General features: G+C 49.5%; 1 protein-coding gene across 1 annotated transcript in view; it reads left to right on the top strand.

Moving 5' to 3' along the window:
- The window catches only part of LOC139402755 (NBAS subunit of NRZ tethering complex-like), a 283,040-nt gene extending 275,970 nt beyond the window's left edge, over nt 1-7,070 (top strand). The window contains exons 52-54 of the mRNA XM_071146672.1: nt 990-1,143; nt 3,822-3,953; nt 6,473-7,070. Of these exons, the coding sequence (XP_071002773.1) occupies nt 990-1,143; nt 3,822-3,953; nt 6,473-6,748 (562 nt within the window). The 3' untranslated portion in view covers nt 6,749-7,070. The remainder of the gene's footprint in view (nt 1-989; nt 1,144-3,821; nt 3,954-6,472) is intronic.
- Nucleotides 7,071-17,486: the final 10,416 nt, after the last annotated feature.

Genomic DNA, 17,486 nt, shown 5'->3' with positions numbered 1-17,486 from the left:
TGTCTACTTTCTCTCTCCTCGCTCCCTCTCTTCTTCTCGACTCTTGTCTTCTCTCCTGTCTTCTCCTCAGCCTCATCCCTCCTTCTGTTCCTCCTCTCCTCCGGTCTTCTCCTCAACCTCATCCCTCGTTCTGTTCCTCCTCTCCTCCTGTCTTCTCCTCAGTCTCATCCCTCCGTCTGTTCCTTCTCTCCTCCTGTCTTCTCCTCAGTCTCATCCCTCCTGTTCCTCCTGTCTTCTCCTCAACCTCATCCCTCGTTCTGTTCCTCCTCTCCTCCTGTCTTCTCCTCAACCTCATCCCTCCTCATGTCTTCTCCTCAGTTGTCCCGTCTTCTCCTCAGTTGTCCCGTCTTCTCCTCAGTTGTCCCGTCTTCTCCTCAGTTGTCCCGTCTTCTCCTCAGTTGTCCCGTCTTCTCCCCAGTTGTCCCGTCTTCTCCTCAGTTGTCCCGTCTTCTCCTCAGTTGTCCCGTCTTCTCCTCAGTTGTCCCGTCTTCTCCTCAGCCCTCCTTCTGTTCCTCCTCTCCTCCTGTCTTCTCCTCAACCTCATCCCTCCTCATGTCTTCTCCTCAGTTGTCCCGTCTTCTCCCCAGTTGTCCCGTCTTCTCCTCAGTTGTCCCGTCTTCTCCTCAGTTGTCCTGTCTTCTCCTCATTTGTCCCGTCTTCTGCTCAGTTGTCCCGTCTTCTGCCCAGTTATCCCATCTTCACCTCAGTTGTCCCGTCTTCTCCTCAGTTGTCCCGTCTTCTCCTCAGTTGTCTCGTCTTCTCCTCAGTTGTCCCGTCTTCTCCTCAGTTGTCCAGTCTTCTCCCCAGTTGTCCCGTCTTCTCCCCAGTTGTCCCGTCTTCTCCCCAGTTGTCCCGTCTTCTCCCCAGTTGTCCCGTCTTCTCCTCAGCCCTCCTTCTGTTCCTGCTCTCCTCCTTTCTTCTGTTATAGTTTTGAACCAACACATTTTACAGACCCACACAGTAACCTCTCTTTCTGCATCTCTCCTCAGTGCTCAGTGTGAGCGTAACCCCTGGGTGGTGTTGACCTCCAGCTTAATAGAATGCTGCAGAGGTCACGGGTCAGAGGTCAGACTGGACCTGGGTCAGGAGATCATGAACATGGTCCGCTCCCTCTACCCCTCCAAACACAAACTACCTGCACAGGTAACACCTACCAGTGTGTGTATAGAACTAGACAGTGTTGTATAATGGTATTCTGTGTGTAGAACTAGACAGTGTAGTATAATGGTATTCTGTGTAGAACTAGACAGTGTGGTATAATGGTATTCTGTGTGTATAACTAGACAGTGTAGTATAATGGTATTCTGTGTAGAACTAGACAGTGTAGTATAATAGTATTATGTATAGAGCTAGACAGTGTAGTATAATGGTATTCTGTGTAGAACTAGACAGTGTAGTATAATGGTATTCTGTGTGTAGAACTAGACAGTGTAGTATAATGGTATTCTGTGTAGAACTAGACAGTGTAGTATAATAGTATTATGTATAGAGCTAGACAGTGTAGTATAATGGTATTCTGTGTAGAACTAGACAGTGTAGTATAATGGTATTCTGTGTAGAACTAGACAGTGTAGTATAATGGTATTCTGTGTAGAACTAGACAGTGTAGTATAATGGTATTCTGTGTAGAACTAGACAGTGTAGTATAATGGTATTCTGTGTAGAACTAGACAGTGTAGTATAATGGTATTCTGTGTAGAACTAGACAGTGTAGTATAATGGTATTCTGTGTAGAACTAGACAGTGTAGTATAATGGTATTCTTTGTAGAACTAGACAGTGTAGTATAATGGTATTCTGTGTAGAACTAGACAGTGTGGTATAATGGTATTCTGTGTGTAGAACTAGACAGTGTAGTATAATGGTATTCTGTGTAGAACTAGACAGTGTAGTATAATGGTATTCTGTATAGAACTAGACAGTGTAGTATGATGGTATTCTGTGTAGAACTAGACAGTGTAGTATAATGGTATTCTGTATAGAACTAGACAGTGTAGTATAATGGTATTCTGTGTATAGAACTAGACAGTGTAGTATAATGGTATTCTGTGTAGAACTAGACAGTGTAGTATAATGGTATTCTGTGTAGAACTAGACAGTGTAGTATAATGGTATTCTGTGTAGAACTAGACAGTGTAGTATAATGGTATTCTGAGTATAGAACTAGACAGTGTAGTATAATGGCATTCTGTGTAGAACTAGACAGTGTAGTATAATGGTATTATGTATAGAGCTAGACAGTGTAGTATAATGGTATTCTGTGTAGAACTAGACAGTGTAGTATAATGGTATTCTGTGTAGAACTAGACAGTGTAGTATAATGGTATTCTGTGTAGAACTAGACAGTGTAGTATAATGGTATTCTGTGTAGAACTAGACAGTGTAGTATAATGGTATTCTGTGTAGAACTAGACAGTGTAGTATAATGGTATTCTGTGTAGAACTAGACAGTGTAGTATAATGGTATTCTGTGTGTAGAACTAGACAGTGTAGTATAATGGTATTCTGTGTAGAACTAGACAGTGTAGTATAATGGTATTCTGTGTGTAGAACTAGACAGTGTAGTATAATGGTATTCTGTGTAGAACTAGACAGTGTAGTATAATGGTATTCTGTGTGTAGAACTAAACAGTGTAGTATAATGGTATTCTGTGTATAGAACTAGACAGTGTAGTATAATGGTATTCTGTGTGTAGAACTAGACAGTGTAGTATAATGGTATTCTGTGTAGAGCTAGACAGTGTAGTATAATGGTATTCTGTGTAGAACTAGACAGTGTAGTATAATGGTATTCTGTGTAGAACTAGACAGTGTAGTATAATGGTATTCTGTGTAGAACTAGACAGTGTAGTATAATGGTATTCTGTGTAGAACTAGACAGTGTAGTATAATGGTATTCTGTGTAGAACTAGACAGTGTAGTATAATAGTATTCTGTGTAGAACTAGACAGTGTAGTATAATGGTATTCTGTGTAGAACTAGACAGTGTAGTATAATGGTATTCTGTGTAGAACTAGACAGTGTAGTATAATAGTATTCTGTGTAGAACTAGACAGTGTAGTATAATGGTATTCTGTGTAGAACTAGACAGTGTAGTATAATGGTATTCTGTGTAGAACTAGACAGTGTAGTATAATGGTATTCTGTGTAGAACTAGACAGTGTAGTATAATGGTATTCTTTGTGATATTACTGGTGATAGTACTACGCCTAAGGTATACTAATCTTTGTGTGGAGAGGAGATGACTGTTTCACTCTGAACACTCTTTTAATTTAAAGCCTATAGAATGAAATCACTAGAGCATGATGGGAGAGCGATCCATATATTACCACCAGCACCATGCAGCCGTGCGTCTCTCTATTTAACATGTACTGCATGTGTCCCCCTCCCTCCCTCCTTCCCTCCCCCTCCCTCCCTCCTTCCCTCCCCCTCCCTCCCTCCCTCCCACCCCCCTCCCTCCCTCCCTCCCACCCCCCAATTCCTCATCCCTCTCTCCTTCCCTCCCCCTCCCTCCCTCCCTCCCACCCCCCAATTCCTCATCCCTCTCTCCCTCCTTCCCTCCCCCTCCCTCCTTCCCTCCCCCTCCCTCCTTCCTTCCCTCCCCCTTCCTTCCTACCTCCCTCCACCCTTCCTCCTCCCTCCCTCCCTCCCTACCTCCCTCCACCCTTCCTCCTCCCTCCCTCCCTCCCTACCCCCCCTCCCTCCCTCCCTCCCTACCCCCCCTCCCTCCCTCCCTCCCTCTCTCCCCTCCCTCCCTCTCTCCCTCCCTCCTCCCCTCCCTCCCTCCTTCTCTCCCTCCCCCCCCCCCCCCTCTCCCTACAGTGTATCAGACACATGTCTTCTCTGCTCCTGGATCAACCAGGCCTACGGCTCCCAGCTCTTAAACTGATGACCGAGAGTCAAGACCCCCAGCTGTTAGAACTGGTCCTGGATCAGATCAACAACACCACCGAGGTAACTGACATACTGTATTGCTCCGTGTGACACACAGAATGGGTCTTCTCCTCCGTGTGACACACATAATGGGTCTTCTCCTCTGTGTGACACACAGAATGGGTCTTCTCATCTGTATGACACACAGAATGGGTCTTCTCCTCTGTATGACACACAGAATGGGTCTTCTCCTCTGTATGACACACAGAATGGGTCTTCTCCTCCGTATGAAACACAGAATGGGTCTTCTCCTCTGTATGACACACAGAATGGGTCTTCTCCTCCATATGACACACATAATGGGTCTTCTCCTCTGTATGAAACACAGAATGGGTCTTCTCCTCTGTATGACACACAGAATGGGTCTTCTCCTCCGTGTGACACACAGAATGGGTCATCTCCTCCGTATGACACACAGAATGGGTCTTCTCCTCCGTATGACACACAGAATGGGTCTTCTCCTCCGTATGAAACACAGAATGGGTCTTCTCCTCCGTATGAAACACAGAATGGGTCTTCTCCTCCGTATGACACACAGAATGGGTCTTCTCCTCCGTGTGACACACAGAATGGGTCTTCTCCTCCGTATGACACACAGAATGGGTCTTCTCCTCTGTATGACACACAGAATGGGTCTTCTCCTCCGTATGAAACAGAATGGGTCTTCTCCTCCGTATGAAACACAGAATGGGTCTTCTCCTCTGTATGACACACAGAATGGGTCTTCTCCTCCGTGTGACACACAGAATGGGTCTTCTCCTCCGTATGAAACACAGAATGGGTCTTCTCCTCTGTATGACACACAGAATGGGTCTTCTCCTCCGTGTGACACACAGAATGGGTCTTCTCCTCTGTATGACACACAGAATGGATCTTCTGCTGTTAGCCAACCCCTCCATATCACACATAGTAGTATAATTTGGTTGTAGAGGTTGGAGCACCCAGCTGTTTAGGGGTTAAGAGGTTGTAGAGGTTGGAGCACCCAGCTGTTTAGGGGTTAAGAGGTTGTAGAGGTTGGAGCACCCAGCTGTTTAGGGGTTAAGAGGTTGTAGAGGCTGGAGCAACCAGCTGTTTAGGGGTTAAGAGGTTGTAGAGGTTGGAGCAACCAGCTGTTTAGGGGTTAAGAGGTTGTAGAGGTTGGAGCACCCAGCTGTTTAGGGGTTAAGAGGTTGTAGAGGCTGGAGCAACCAGCTGTTTAGGGGTTAAGAGGTTGTAGAGGTTGGAGCACCCAGCTGTTTAGGGGTTAAGAGGTTGTAGAGGCTGGAGCAACCAGCTGTTTAGGGGTTTAGAGGTTGTAGAGGCTGACTCTGTACCGGTACCCCCTGTATATAGCCTCCACATTGACTCTGGGAACTCTGAACCGGTACCCCCTGTATATAGCCTCCACATTGACTCTGAACCGGTACCCCCTGTATATAGCCTCCACATTGACTCTGAACCGGTACCCCCTGTATATAGCCTCCACATTGACTCTGAACCGGTACCCCCTGTATATAGCCTACACATTGACTCTGAACCGGTACCCCCTGTATATAGCCTCCACATTGACTCTGAACCGGTACCCCCTGTATATAGCCTCCACATTGACTCTGTACCGGTACCCCCTGTATATAGCCTCCACATTGACTCTGAACCGGTACCCCCTGTATATAGCCTCCACACTGACTCTGTACCGGTACCCCCTGTATATAGCCTCCACACTGACTCTGTACCGTAATACCCTGTATATAGCCTCCACACTGACTCTGTACCGGTACCCCCTGTATATAGCCTCCACATTGACTCTGTACCGGTACCCCCTGTATATAGCCTCCACATTGACTCTGGTAACTCTGAACCGGTACCCCCTGTATATAGCCTCCACATTGACTCTGAACCGGTACCCCCTGTATATAGCCTCCACATTGACTCTGAACCGGTACCCCCTGTATATAGCCTCCACATTGACTCTGAACCGGTACCCCCTGTATATAGCCTCCACACTGACTCTGTACCGGTACCCCCTGTATATAGCCTCCACATTGACTCTGTACCGGTACCCCCTGTATATAGCCTCCATATTGACTCTGTACCGGTACCCCCTGTATATAGCCTCCACATTGACTCTGAACCGGTACCCCCTGTATATAGCCTCCACATTGACTCTGAACCGGTACCCCCTGTATATAGCCTCCACATTGACTCTGGTAACTCTGAACCGGTACCCCCTGTATATATTGTTATTTACTGCTGCTATTTAATTACTTTTATCTCTTATTCTTATCCATATTTTTTTAAACTGCATTGTTGGTTAGGGGCTCGAAAGTAAGGATTTCACTATCTGTTGTATTCAGCGCATATGACAAATATAATTTGATTTAATATGGGAGCTGATCAGCTAAATTAATAGAACACACCACAGCGCACACACACACACACACACACACACACACACACACACACACACACACAGTGACACAAACTCAAAAGGGGAGTTCAAGGGTCACGGTAGGACGTTGGGGTTGTCTCCTGTGTTTTTAACCATGTACCCCGTCTCCCAGGTGTGTGACTATACCTGCGACCCAGAGCTCCTGTCTCTCCTGCTGGACGCTGGTCTCCTGGTGGGGTGTGTACCGTCCCCCCTCTACCCTCCTCTCAGCGCCCACCTGCTCTCCAGACACCGGGAGGGAGGTTGGGACGTGGAGAAGGCTGCGTCAGAGCTGCTCCAGGCTGGGTACCGAGCTCAGGCCGGCTCCCTGCTTCTGACCTACCGTGGAACTCACCCGGGCCTCAGCACGTTTACTACAGCGCTCACTGTCGTTAAGAAGTGGCTCTGAGGTACTGGAGAGGAAGCCGGACAGACGCTCTTATTGACTCTAGATCGTTTAGACGCTGTTATTGTGTTTCCTAATGTTATCTCTATTCATTACTAGAAAACAAATTGGCCCTGAAAACCCCATACACTGAGTGGCTGGGTGTTGTCGCACGCACGTGCCCCAGCTCTCTCTCACTAGCACTGTAATTGGCTAATAGGATGTTGTTGTTTCATGTCGTTAAGTGGAAGACTTGTCCTGCTGTTTTTACTGTCCAGTGTTCTGATACACGTGCTTTGACCTGAAATATAACACAAATAAATCATTAAAGTCCATATTAATTAAATACTGATTGTTGTCATCTAATGAGCTGGTTTTCCTGGTTGTATTCAGTGACTACTATCCAGTCGTTTGTTTGTCGTTGTTCCTGGATCCACGCGGAGTCGTCTTGACAGACTATTTTATTTAGGTCTGGAAAACACCTGAAAGTTTCCCTTTTGGAAACGGCTCTCTTCTCTCTTCTTCAGAGACCGTAGGGGGAGAGGGTAGGGAGGGAGAGAGTGGAGAGAGTAGGGACGGAGTGGGTGGAGAGAGAGAGAGAGCGAGTAGGGACGGAGAGGGTGGAGAGAGTGTGAGTAGGGAGAGAGAGGGTGGAGAGAGAGAGTGAGTAGGGAGAGAGAGAGTGAGAAGGGAGGGAGCGAGAGAGAGTGAGTAGGGAGGGAGAGAGAGAGTGAGTAGGGAGGGAGAGAGAGAGAGAGAGTGAGTAGGGAGGGAGAGAGAGAGAGAGAGTGAGTAGGGAGGGAGAGAGAGAGAGAGAGAGAGTGAGTAGGGAGGGAGAGAGAGAGAGAGAGAGTGAGTAGGGAGAGAGAGAGGGAGAGAGTGAGTAGGGAGGGAGAGAGCGAGCGAGAGAGTGAGTAGGGAGGGAGGGAGAGAGAGAGAGTAGGGAGGGAGAGAGAGAGTGAGTAGGGAGGGAGAGAGAGAGTGAGTAGGGAGGGAGAGAGAGAGTGAGTAGGGAGGGAGCGAGAGAGAGTGAGTAGGGAGGGAGCGAGAGAGAGTGAGTAGGGAGGGAGCGAGAGAGAGTGAGTAGGGAGGAAGAGAGAGAGAGAGTGAGTAGGGAGGAAGAGAGAGAGAGAGTGAGTAGGGAGGGAGAGAGAGAGAGAGAGTGAGTAGGGAGGGAGAGAGAGAGAGAGTGAGTAGGGAGGGAGAGAGAGAGAGAGTGAGTAGGGAGGGAGAGAGAGAGAGAGTAGGGAGAGAGAGAGAGAGAGTGAGTAGGGAGAGAGAGAGAGAGAGAGTGAGTAGGGAGAGAGAGTGAGTAGGGAGGGAGAGAGAGAGTGAGTAGGGAGGGAGAGAGAGAGTGAGTAGGGAGGGAGAGAGAGTGAGTAGGGAGGGAGAGAGAGAATGAGTAGGGAGGGAGAGAGAGAGTGAGTAGGGAGGGAGAGAGAGAGAGTGAGTAGGGAGGGAGCGAGAGAGAGTGAGTAGGGAGGGAGCGAGAGAGAGTGAGTAGGGAGGGAGCGAGAGAGAGTGAGTAGGGAGGGAGAGAGAGAGTGAGTAGGGAGGGAGAGAGAGAGTGAGTAGGGAGGGAGAGAGAGAGTGAGTAGGGAGGGAGAGAGAGAGAGAGAGTGAGTAGGGAGGGAGAGAGAGAGAGTGAGTAGGGAGGGAGCGAGAGAGAGTGAGTAGGGAGGGAGCGAGAGAGAGTGAGTAGGGAGGGAGAGAGAGAGAGTGAGTAGGGAGGGAGAGAGAGAGAGAGTGAGTAGGGAGGGAGAGAGAGAGAGAGAGAGTGAGTAGGGAGGGAGAGAGAGAGAGTGAGTAGGGAGGGAGCGAGAGAGAGTGAGTAGGGAGGGAGCGAGAGAGAGTGAGTAGGGAGGGAGAGAGAGAGAGTGAGTAGGGAGGGAGAGAGAGAGAGAGTGAGTAGGGAGGGAGAGAGAGAGAGAGAGAGTGAGTAGGGAGGGCGAGAGAGAGAGTGAGTAGGGAGGGAGAGAGAGAGTGAGTAGGGAGGGAGAGAGAGAGTGAGTAGGGAGGGAGCGAGAGAGAGTAGGGATGGAGAGGGTGGAGAGAGTGAGTAGGGACGGAGAGGGTGGAGAGAGAGAGTGAGTAGGGAGAGAGAGGGTGGAGAGAGAGAGTGAGTAGGGAGAGAGAGTGAGTAGGGAGGGAGAGGGTGGAGAGGTAGGGAGAGAGTAGAGAGAGAGTGAGTGAGTAGGGAGGGAGAGTGAGTGAGTGAGTAGGGAGGGAGAGTAGGGAGGGAGAGGGTGGAGAGTGAGTGTGGAGGGAGAGAGGGAGGGAGAGAGAGTAAGTGAGTAGGGAGGGAGAGAATGAGTGAGGAGGGAGGGAGGGAGGGAGAGAGTGAGGAGGGAGAGAGTGAGGAGGGCGAGAGTGGGGAGGGAGGGAGAGAGTGGGGAGGGAGAGAATGAGTGAGTAGGGTGGAGGGAGGGAGGGAGGGAGGGAGAGAGTGAGGGAGGGAGTGAGGAGGGAGAGAGTGAGGAGGGAGGGAGGGAGAGAGTGGGGAGAGAGTGGGGAGAGAGTAGGGAGGGAGGGAGTGAGTAGGGAGGGAGAGTGAGTGTAGAGGGAGGGAGGGAGAGAGTGAGGAGGGAGGGAGGGAGGGAGAGAGTGGGGAGGGAGGGAGAGAGTGAGTGAGTAGGGAGAGAGAGAGAGAGAGAGAGAGAGAGAGTGAGTAGGGAGGGAGAGAGAGTGAGTAGGGAGGGAGAGAGAGAGAGAGTGAGTAGGGAGGGAGAGAGAGAGAGAGAGTGAGGAGGGAGGGAGAGAGAGAGAGAGAGAGTGAGTAGGGAGGGAGAGAATGAGTGAGTAGGGTGGAGAGAGTGTGAGGAGGGAGGGAGGGAGGGAGAGAGTGAGTAGGGAGGTAGAGAGAGTAGGGAGGGAGGGAGCGAGAGAGAGTGAGTAGGGAGGTAGAGAGAGTAGGGAGGGAGGGAGGTAGAGAGAGTGAGTAGGGAGGTAGAGAGTGAGAAGGGAGGGAGGGAGCGAGACTGGAGGAAAATAACATTGGCCCCTCAGGGGAAGAGGAGGAGGAGAGACGTTATCTCTTTCTAAGAATGCATTTAACTCACGTCTAAGTCCTTTGTGGCGCAGAGGGAGAAGAGAGGGAGGAGAGGAAAGCCCGTGTTCCTGTGCAGACAGAACAAAGGGAATCTCTTATCCAGCAGATAAGAAAAAGATGGAGGTAGGGAGAAGGTGGTGAGAGGTGTTGAGTTGGAGAGAGAGAAGAAGAAGATGAGTACAGCAAGGGTGGGAAGGGGAGAGAGCGAATGAGTTAGTTTTAGAGAGAGGATTAGTTAGTTTTAGAGAGAGAATTAGAGTTTTAGAGAGAGGTTAGAGAGAGAATTAGTTAGTTTTAGAGAGAGGTTAGAGAGAATGAGTTAGTTTTAGAGAGAGGTTAGAGAGAATGAGTTAGTTTTAGAGAGAGAATGAGTTAGTTTTAGAGAGGTTAGAGAGAGAATGAGTTAGTTTTAGAGAGAGAATGAGTTAGTTTTAGAGAGAGAATGAGTTAGTTTTAGAGAGAGGTTAGAGAGAGAATTAGTTAGTTTTAGAGAGAGAATGAGTTAGTTTTAGAGAGAGAGTGAGTTAGTTTTAGAGAGAGAATGAGTTAGTTTTAGAGAGGTTAGAGAGAGAATGAGTTAGTTTTTAGAGAGGATTAGTTAGTTTTAGAGAGAGAATGAGTTAGTTTTAGAGAGAGAATGAGTTAGTTTTAGAGAGGTTAGAGAGAGAATGAGTTAGTTTTTAGAGAGGATTAGTTAGTTTTAGAGAGAGTTTTAGAGAGAGAATTAGTTAGTTTTGAAGTTTTAGATTGAATTAGAGGTAAAGTTTTAAGAGAGAATTAGATTTAGCGTTTTAGAGAGAGAATTAGTTAGTTTTAGGGAGCGAATTAGAGTTCACGTTTTTGGAGAGAGGTTAGAGTTAACGTTTTCGAGCTAATTAGATTTAGCGTTTTAGAAATAATTAGATTTTGCATTTTAGAGAATTAGATTTTGCGTTTTAGAGAGAATTAGAGTTAACGTTATAGAGAGAATTAGATTTAACGTTTTAGAGAGAATTAGATTTAACGTTTTAGAGAGAATTAGATTTAACGTTTTAGAGAGAATTAGATTTAACGTTTTAGAGAGAATTAGAGTTAACGTTTTAGAGAGAATTAGATTTAACGTTTTAGAGAGAATTAGATTTAACGTTTTAGAGAGAATTAGAGTTAACGTTTTAGAGAGAATTAGATTTAATCTTTTAGAGAGAGAGTGAGAGAGAGTAAGTTATTAACGTTTTAGAGAGAGAGAGGGTAAGTTATTAACGTTTTAGAGAGAGAGAGAGAGTAAGTTATTAACGTTTTAGAGAGAGAGAGAGTAAGTTATTAACGTTTTAGCGAGAGAGAGTAAGTTGTTAACATTTTAGAGAGAGAGTAAGTTATTACCAAGGATTATCCAATAAACTTTCTGACAAACCAGCGACCAGTAAAAGAACCACAACAGAAACACGAACTGATCATCCAACCTGGATCTAAGTAATGTTCAATCTGAAGCTACTTCGAAAGTTTACAATTAAATAACATTACAATCATCTGTAGATATTTAACTTTATAGCGGCCGAATGCTCAGTTAAAAGGCTACCAAGCTTGCTAGGAAAACAACAGAACCGGCTGCAACATTAATCCGTGTGAAGTGAGAGGCGTGAAGTGAGAGGTGTGAAGCCCAACAACGGCAGCAGAGTTCCTCTCCCACCCAAATGCAGAGGTCTCTTTTGCCCCCTGCTCGCTGGCTTCCCTCTGTGCAGTACAGTACCCCTTGGATATTAAACATGACAAGGCACAGAAAGATAAGCTCCTCATGGAGAAGCTCCTCATGGACAATCCAGAGACACTTTTTGCCGACTGCTACAACAATGGGCCCGTAAGAGATGTCATCTTCCACACAGACCATCACTGTTATAAGAGAACACCAACCCTCTTTCAAGAGAAAGGTTGTAGGTGCAGGGTGGAAAATGAGAATAGTGTAAAACGAGGACCCTGTGACTGAGACCCTGTGACTGAGACACCTTCTGTCAACCTGTACAACAACTGAAGAAAGAGAAGATCCCCCTGAACACACCTCATACAGTAAGTAAAGGACCTCCACAGAATCAGAGAGAGAGAGAGAGAGAGAGAGAGAGAGAGAGAGAGAGAGAGCACTGAACACACCTCATACAGTAAGTAAAGGACCTCCACAGAATCAGAGAGAGACAGAGAGAGATAGAGAGCACTGAACACACCTCATACAGTAAGTAAAGGACCTCCAGAGAGAGAGAGAGAGAGAGAGAGAGCACTGAACACATCTCATACAGTAAGTAAAGGACCTCCAGAGAGAGAGAGAGAGAGAGAGAGAGAGCACTGAACACACCTCATACAGTAAGTAAAGGACCTCCAGAGAGAGAGAGAGAAGGAGAGAGAGAGAGAGAGAGAGAGAGCACTGAACACACCTCATACAGTAAGTAAAGGACCTCCACAGAATCAGAGAGAGAGAGAGAGAGAGAGAGAGAGAGAGAGAGGAGAGCACTGAACACACCTCATACAGTAAGTAAAGGACCTCCACAGAATCAGAGAGAGAGAGAGAGAGAGAGAGCACTGAACACACCTCATACAGTAAGTAAAGGACCTCCAGAGAATCAGAGAGAGAGAGAGAGAGAGAGAGAGAGAGCACTGAACACACCTCATACAGTAAGTAAAGGACCTCCACAGAATCAGAGAGAGAGAGAGAGAGAGAGAGAGAGAGAGAGAGCACTGAACACACCTCATACAGTAAGTAAAGGACCTCCAGAGAATCAGAGAGAGAGAGAGAGAGAGAGAGAGAGAGAGAGAGAGAGAGAGAGAGAGCACTGAACACACCTCATACATTAAGTAAAGGACCTCCACAGAATCAGAGAGAGAGAGAGCGAGAGAGAGAGAGAGCACTGAACACACCTCATACAGTAAGTAAAGGACCTCCACAGAATCAGAGAGAGAGAGAGAGCACTGAACACACCTCATACAGTAAGTAAAGGACCTCCACAGAATCAGAGAGAGAGAGAGAGAGAGAGAGAGAGAGCACTGAACACACCTCATACAGTAAGTAAAGGACCTCCAGAGAGAGAGAGAGAGAGAGAGAGAGAGCACTGAACACACCTCATACATTAAGTAAAGGACCTCCACAGAATGAGAGAGAGAGAGAGAGAGCACTGAACACACCTCATACAGTAAGTAAAGGACCTCCACAGAATGAGAGAGAGAGAGAGAGAGAGAGCACTGAACACACCTCATACATTATGTAAAGGACTTCCTAGGTCTGACATCTACCCTGATCCTCCATCACTGAGAGGGATAAATTCACAGCGCTGGAGAGAGACATGATGGAGCTCAGAGAGCTAGTCCACACACTCGAGACATCACAGAATTACAAAACAGACCAGCACAACACCACCTCTCTATAGTACCCAGAGGGAGACCAGCACAACACCACCCTCTACAGTACCCAGAGGGAGACCAGCACAACACCACCCCTCTACAGTACCCAGAGGGAGACCAACACAACACCACCCCTCTACAGTACCCAGAGGGAGACCAGTACAACACCTAACAGAGGAACACCTATCAGAAAACCACACGGCCCAGCTAACAGAGGAACACCTAACAGAGGACCCCGCAGCCCAGCTAACAGAGGACCACACGGCCCAGCTAACAGAGGACCACACGGCCCAGCTAACAGAGGACCACACGGCCCAGCTAACAGAGGACCACACGGCCCAGCTAACAGAGGACCACACGGCCCAGCTAACAGAGGACCACACGGCCCAGCTAACAGAGGACCACACGGCCCAGCTAACAGAGGACCACACGACCCAGCTAACAGAGGACCACACGGCCCAGCTAACAGAGGACCACACGGACCAGCTAACAGAGGACCACACGGCCCAGCTAACAGAGGACCACACGGCCCAGCTAACAGAGGACCACACGGCCCAGCTAACAGAGGACCACACGGCCCAGCTAACAGAGGACCACACGGCCCAGCTAACAGAGGACCACACGGCCCAGCTAACAGAGGACCACACGGCCCAGCTAACAGAGGACCACACGGCCCAGCTAACAGAGGACCACACGGCCCAGCTAACAGAGGACCACACGGCCCAGCTAACAGAGGACCACACGGCCCAGCTAACAGAGGACCACACGGCCCAGCTAACAGAGGACCACACGGCCCAGCTAACAGAGGACCACACGGCCCAGCTAACAGAGGACCACAGGGCCCAGCTAACAGAGGACCACAGGGCCCAGCTAACAGAGGACCACAGGGCCCAGCTAACAGAGGACCACACGGCCCAGCTAACAGAGGACCACAGGGCCCAGCTAACAGAGGACCACACGGCCCAGCTAACAGAGGACCACACGGCCCAGCTAACAGAGGACCACACGGCCCAGCTAACAGAGGACCACACGGCCCAGCTAACAGAGCTGAAGGAACGGTAGACTTGAACAGCCTTCATGACCAGGTCCACCTCTACAAGACAGCAGTGCCCAACTTTGTCAGGACTCTGAAGGACATCAACCACATACCCAACACTTCACACAGGAGCAACAGAGAAACAGGAAACCCAGACCAGCGAGTCACCCTCCCAGACCAGCGAGTCACCCTCCCAGACCAGCGAGTCACCCTCCCAGACCAGCGAGTCACCCTCCCAGACCAGCGAGTCACCCTCCCAGACCTGCGAGTCACCCTCCCAGACCGGCGAGTCACCCTCCCAGACCTGCGAGTCACCCTCCCAGACCTGCGAGTCACCCTCCCAGACCTGCGAGTCACCCTCCCAGACCAGCGAGTCACCCTCCCAGACCAGCGAGTCACCCTCCCAGACCTGCGAGTCACCCTCCCAGACCGGCGAGTCACCCTCCCAGACCTGCGAGTCACCCTCCCAGACCTGCGAGTCACCCTCCCAGACCTGCGAGTCACCCTCCCAGACCGGCGAGTCACCCTCCCAGAACTGCGGAGGACCTGCACCAAGAGGACCTACCCTCCAGACCACAGCACCAGCATTCACATCTGTTCCAACCTGTCAACCCCTCCCCAAACATAACCTAGCCACACTCTGTATAGGCCTCTCCAGATCAGTCGTATGCCCCTTCCTTCCCAACCACCATGACCCCCCCCCCCTCGCAGCAAGGACCTCAACATGACAGTAGAGCAGAGCAGAGCAACAGGCCCAACCCCCACTATTACACCCCCCCCAAACCCCATCCTGTGACCTAAGAGGTATGTATCAGATGCTCAACATGCTCTGTTCACACCTACTGTAATGTTCCAGACCTGAACCACAACAAGAACAACACTAGACACTATGGAACACAAAGCTTTTACTATCTCATCCTGGAATATAAAAGGTCAGAGGTCATCTGCCTTTGGCCTAAAGAGCTGGAACCTGGACTTCATCAAAGAAATTGGAAATACAGATATTGTCATCCTACAAGAAACATGGTATAGAGGAGATGGACCCACTGGTTGACCTCTAGGTTACAGAGAGCTGGTAGTCCCATCCACCACACTACCAGGTGGGTGGTACAGAGGAGATGGACCCACTGGTTGTCCTCTAGGTTACAGAGAGCTGGTAGTCCCATCCACCACACTACCAGGTGGGTGGTACAGAGGAGATGGACCCACTGGTTGCCCTCTAGGTTACAGAGAGCTGGTAGTCCCATCCACCACACTACCAGGTGGGTGGTACAGAGGAGATGGACCCACTGGTTGTCCTCTAGGTTACAGAGAGCTAGTAGTCCCATCCACCACACTACCAGGTGGGTGGTATAGAGGAGACGGACCCCCTGGTTGTCCTCTAGGTTACAGAGAGATGGTAGTCCCATCCACCACACTACCAGGTGGGTGGTATAGAGGAGATGGGCCCACTGGTTGTCCTCTAGGTTACAGAGAGCTGGTAGTCCCATCCACCACACTACCAGGTGGGTGGTACAGAGGAGATGGACCCACTGGTTGTCCTCTAGGTTACAGAGAGCTGGTAGTCCCATCCACCACACTACCAGGTGGGTGGTATAGAGGAGATGGACCCACTGGTTGTCCCCTAGGTTACAGAGAGCTGGTAGTCCCATCCACCAAACTACCAGGTGGGTGGTATAGAGGAGATGGACCCACTGGTTGTCCTCTAGGTTACAGAGAGATGGTAGTCCCATCCACCACACTACCAGGTGGGTGGTATAGAGGAGACGGACCCCCTGGTTGTCCTCTAGGTTACAGAGAGCTGGTAGTCCCATCCACCACACTACCAGGTGGGTGGTATAGAGGAGATGGACCCACTGGTTGTCCTCTAGGTTACAGAGAGCTGGTAGTCCCATCCACCAAACTACCAGGTGGGTGGTATAGAGGAGATGGACCCACTGGTTGTCCTCTAGGTTACAGAGAGCTGGTAGTCCCATCCACCACACTACCAGGTAGGTGGTATAGAGGAGACAGACCCCCTGGTTGTCCTCTAGGTTACAGAGAGCTGGTAGTCCCATCCATCAAACTACCAGGTGGGTGGAATAGAGGAGATGGACCCACTGGTTGTCCTCTAGGTTACAGAGAGCTGGTAGTCCCATCCACCACACTACCAGGTGGGTGGTATAGAGGAGACGGACCCCCTGGTTGCCCTCTAGGTTACAGAGAGCTGGTAGTCCCATCCACCACACTACCAGGTGTGAAACATGGTACAGAGGAGACGGACCCCCTGGTTACCCTCTAGGTTACAGAGAGCTGGTAGTCCCATCCACCACACTACCAGGTGGGTGGTATAGAGGAGATGGACCCACTGGTTGTCCTCTAGGTTACAGAGAGCTGGTAGTCCCATCCACCACACTACCAGGTGGGTGGTATAGAGGAGATGGACCCACTGGTTGTCCTCTAGGTTACAGAGAGCTGGTAGTCCCATCCACCACACTACCAGGTGTGAAACATGGTACAGAGGAGACGGACCCCCTGGTTACCCTCTAGGTTACAGAGAGCTAGTAGTCCCATCTACCAAACTACCAGGTGGGTGGTATAGAGGAGATGGACCCACTGGTTGTCCTCTAGGTTACAGAGAGCTGGTAGTCCCATCCACCACACTACCAGGTGGGTGGTATAGAGGAGACGGACCCCCTGGTTGCCCTCTAGGTTACAGAGAGCTGGTAGTCCCATCCACCACACTACTAGGTGGGTGGTATAGAGGAGATGGACCCACTGGTTGTCCTCTAGGTTACAGAGAGCTGGTAGTCCCATCCACCACACTACCAGGTGGGTGGTATAGAGGAGATGGACCCACTGGTTGTCCTCTAGGTTACAGAGAGCTGGTAGTCCCATCCACCACACTACCAGGTGGGTGGTATAGAGGAGACGGACCCACTGGTTGTCCTCTAGGTTACAGAGAGCTGGTAGTCCCATCCACCACACTACCAGGTGGGTGGTATAGAGGAGACAGACCCCCTGGTTGCCCTCTAGGTTACAGAGAGCTGGTAGTCCCATCTACCAAACTACCAGGTGGGTGGTATAGAGGAGACAGACCCCCTGGTTGCCCTCTAGGTTACAGAGAGCTGGTAGTCCCATCCACCAAACTACCAGGTGGGTGGTATAGAGGAGACAGACCCCCTGGTTACCCTCTAGGTTACAGAGAGCTAGTAGTCCCATCTACCAAACTACCTGGTGGGTGGTATAGAGGAGATGGACCCACTGGTTGCCCTCTAGGTTACAGAGAGCTGGTAGTCCCATCCACCACACTACCAGGTGGGTGGTATAGAGGAGAC

Source organism: Oncorhynchus clarkii, unplaced genomic scaffold, assembly GCF_045791955.1.
Source record: "Oncorhynchus clarkii lewisi isolate Uvic-CL-2024 unplaced genomic scaffold, UVic_Ocla_1.0 unplaced_contig_6721_pilon_pilon, whole genome shotgun sequence".
Classification (NCBI taxonomy): domain Eukaryota; kingdom Metazoa; phylum Chordata; class Actinopteri; order Salmoniformes; family Salmonidae; genus Oncorhynchus; species Oncorhynchus clarkii.
This window is presented reverse-complemented; position numbering and strand designations above follow the sequence as displayed.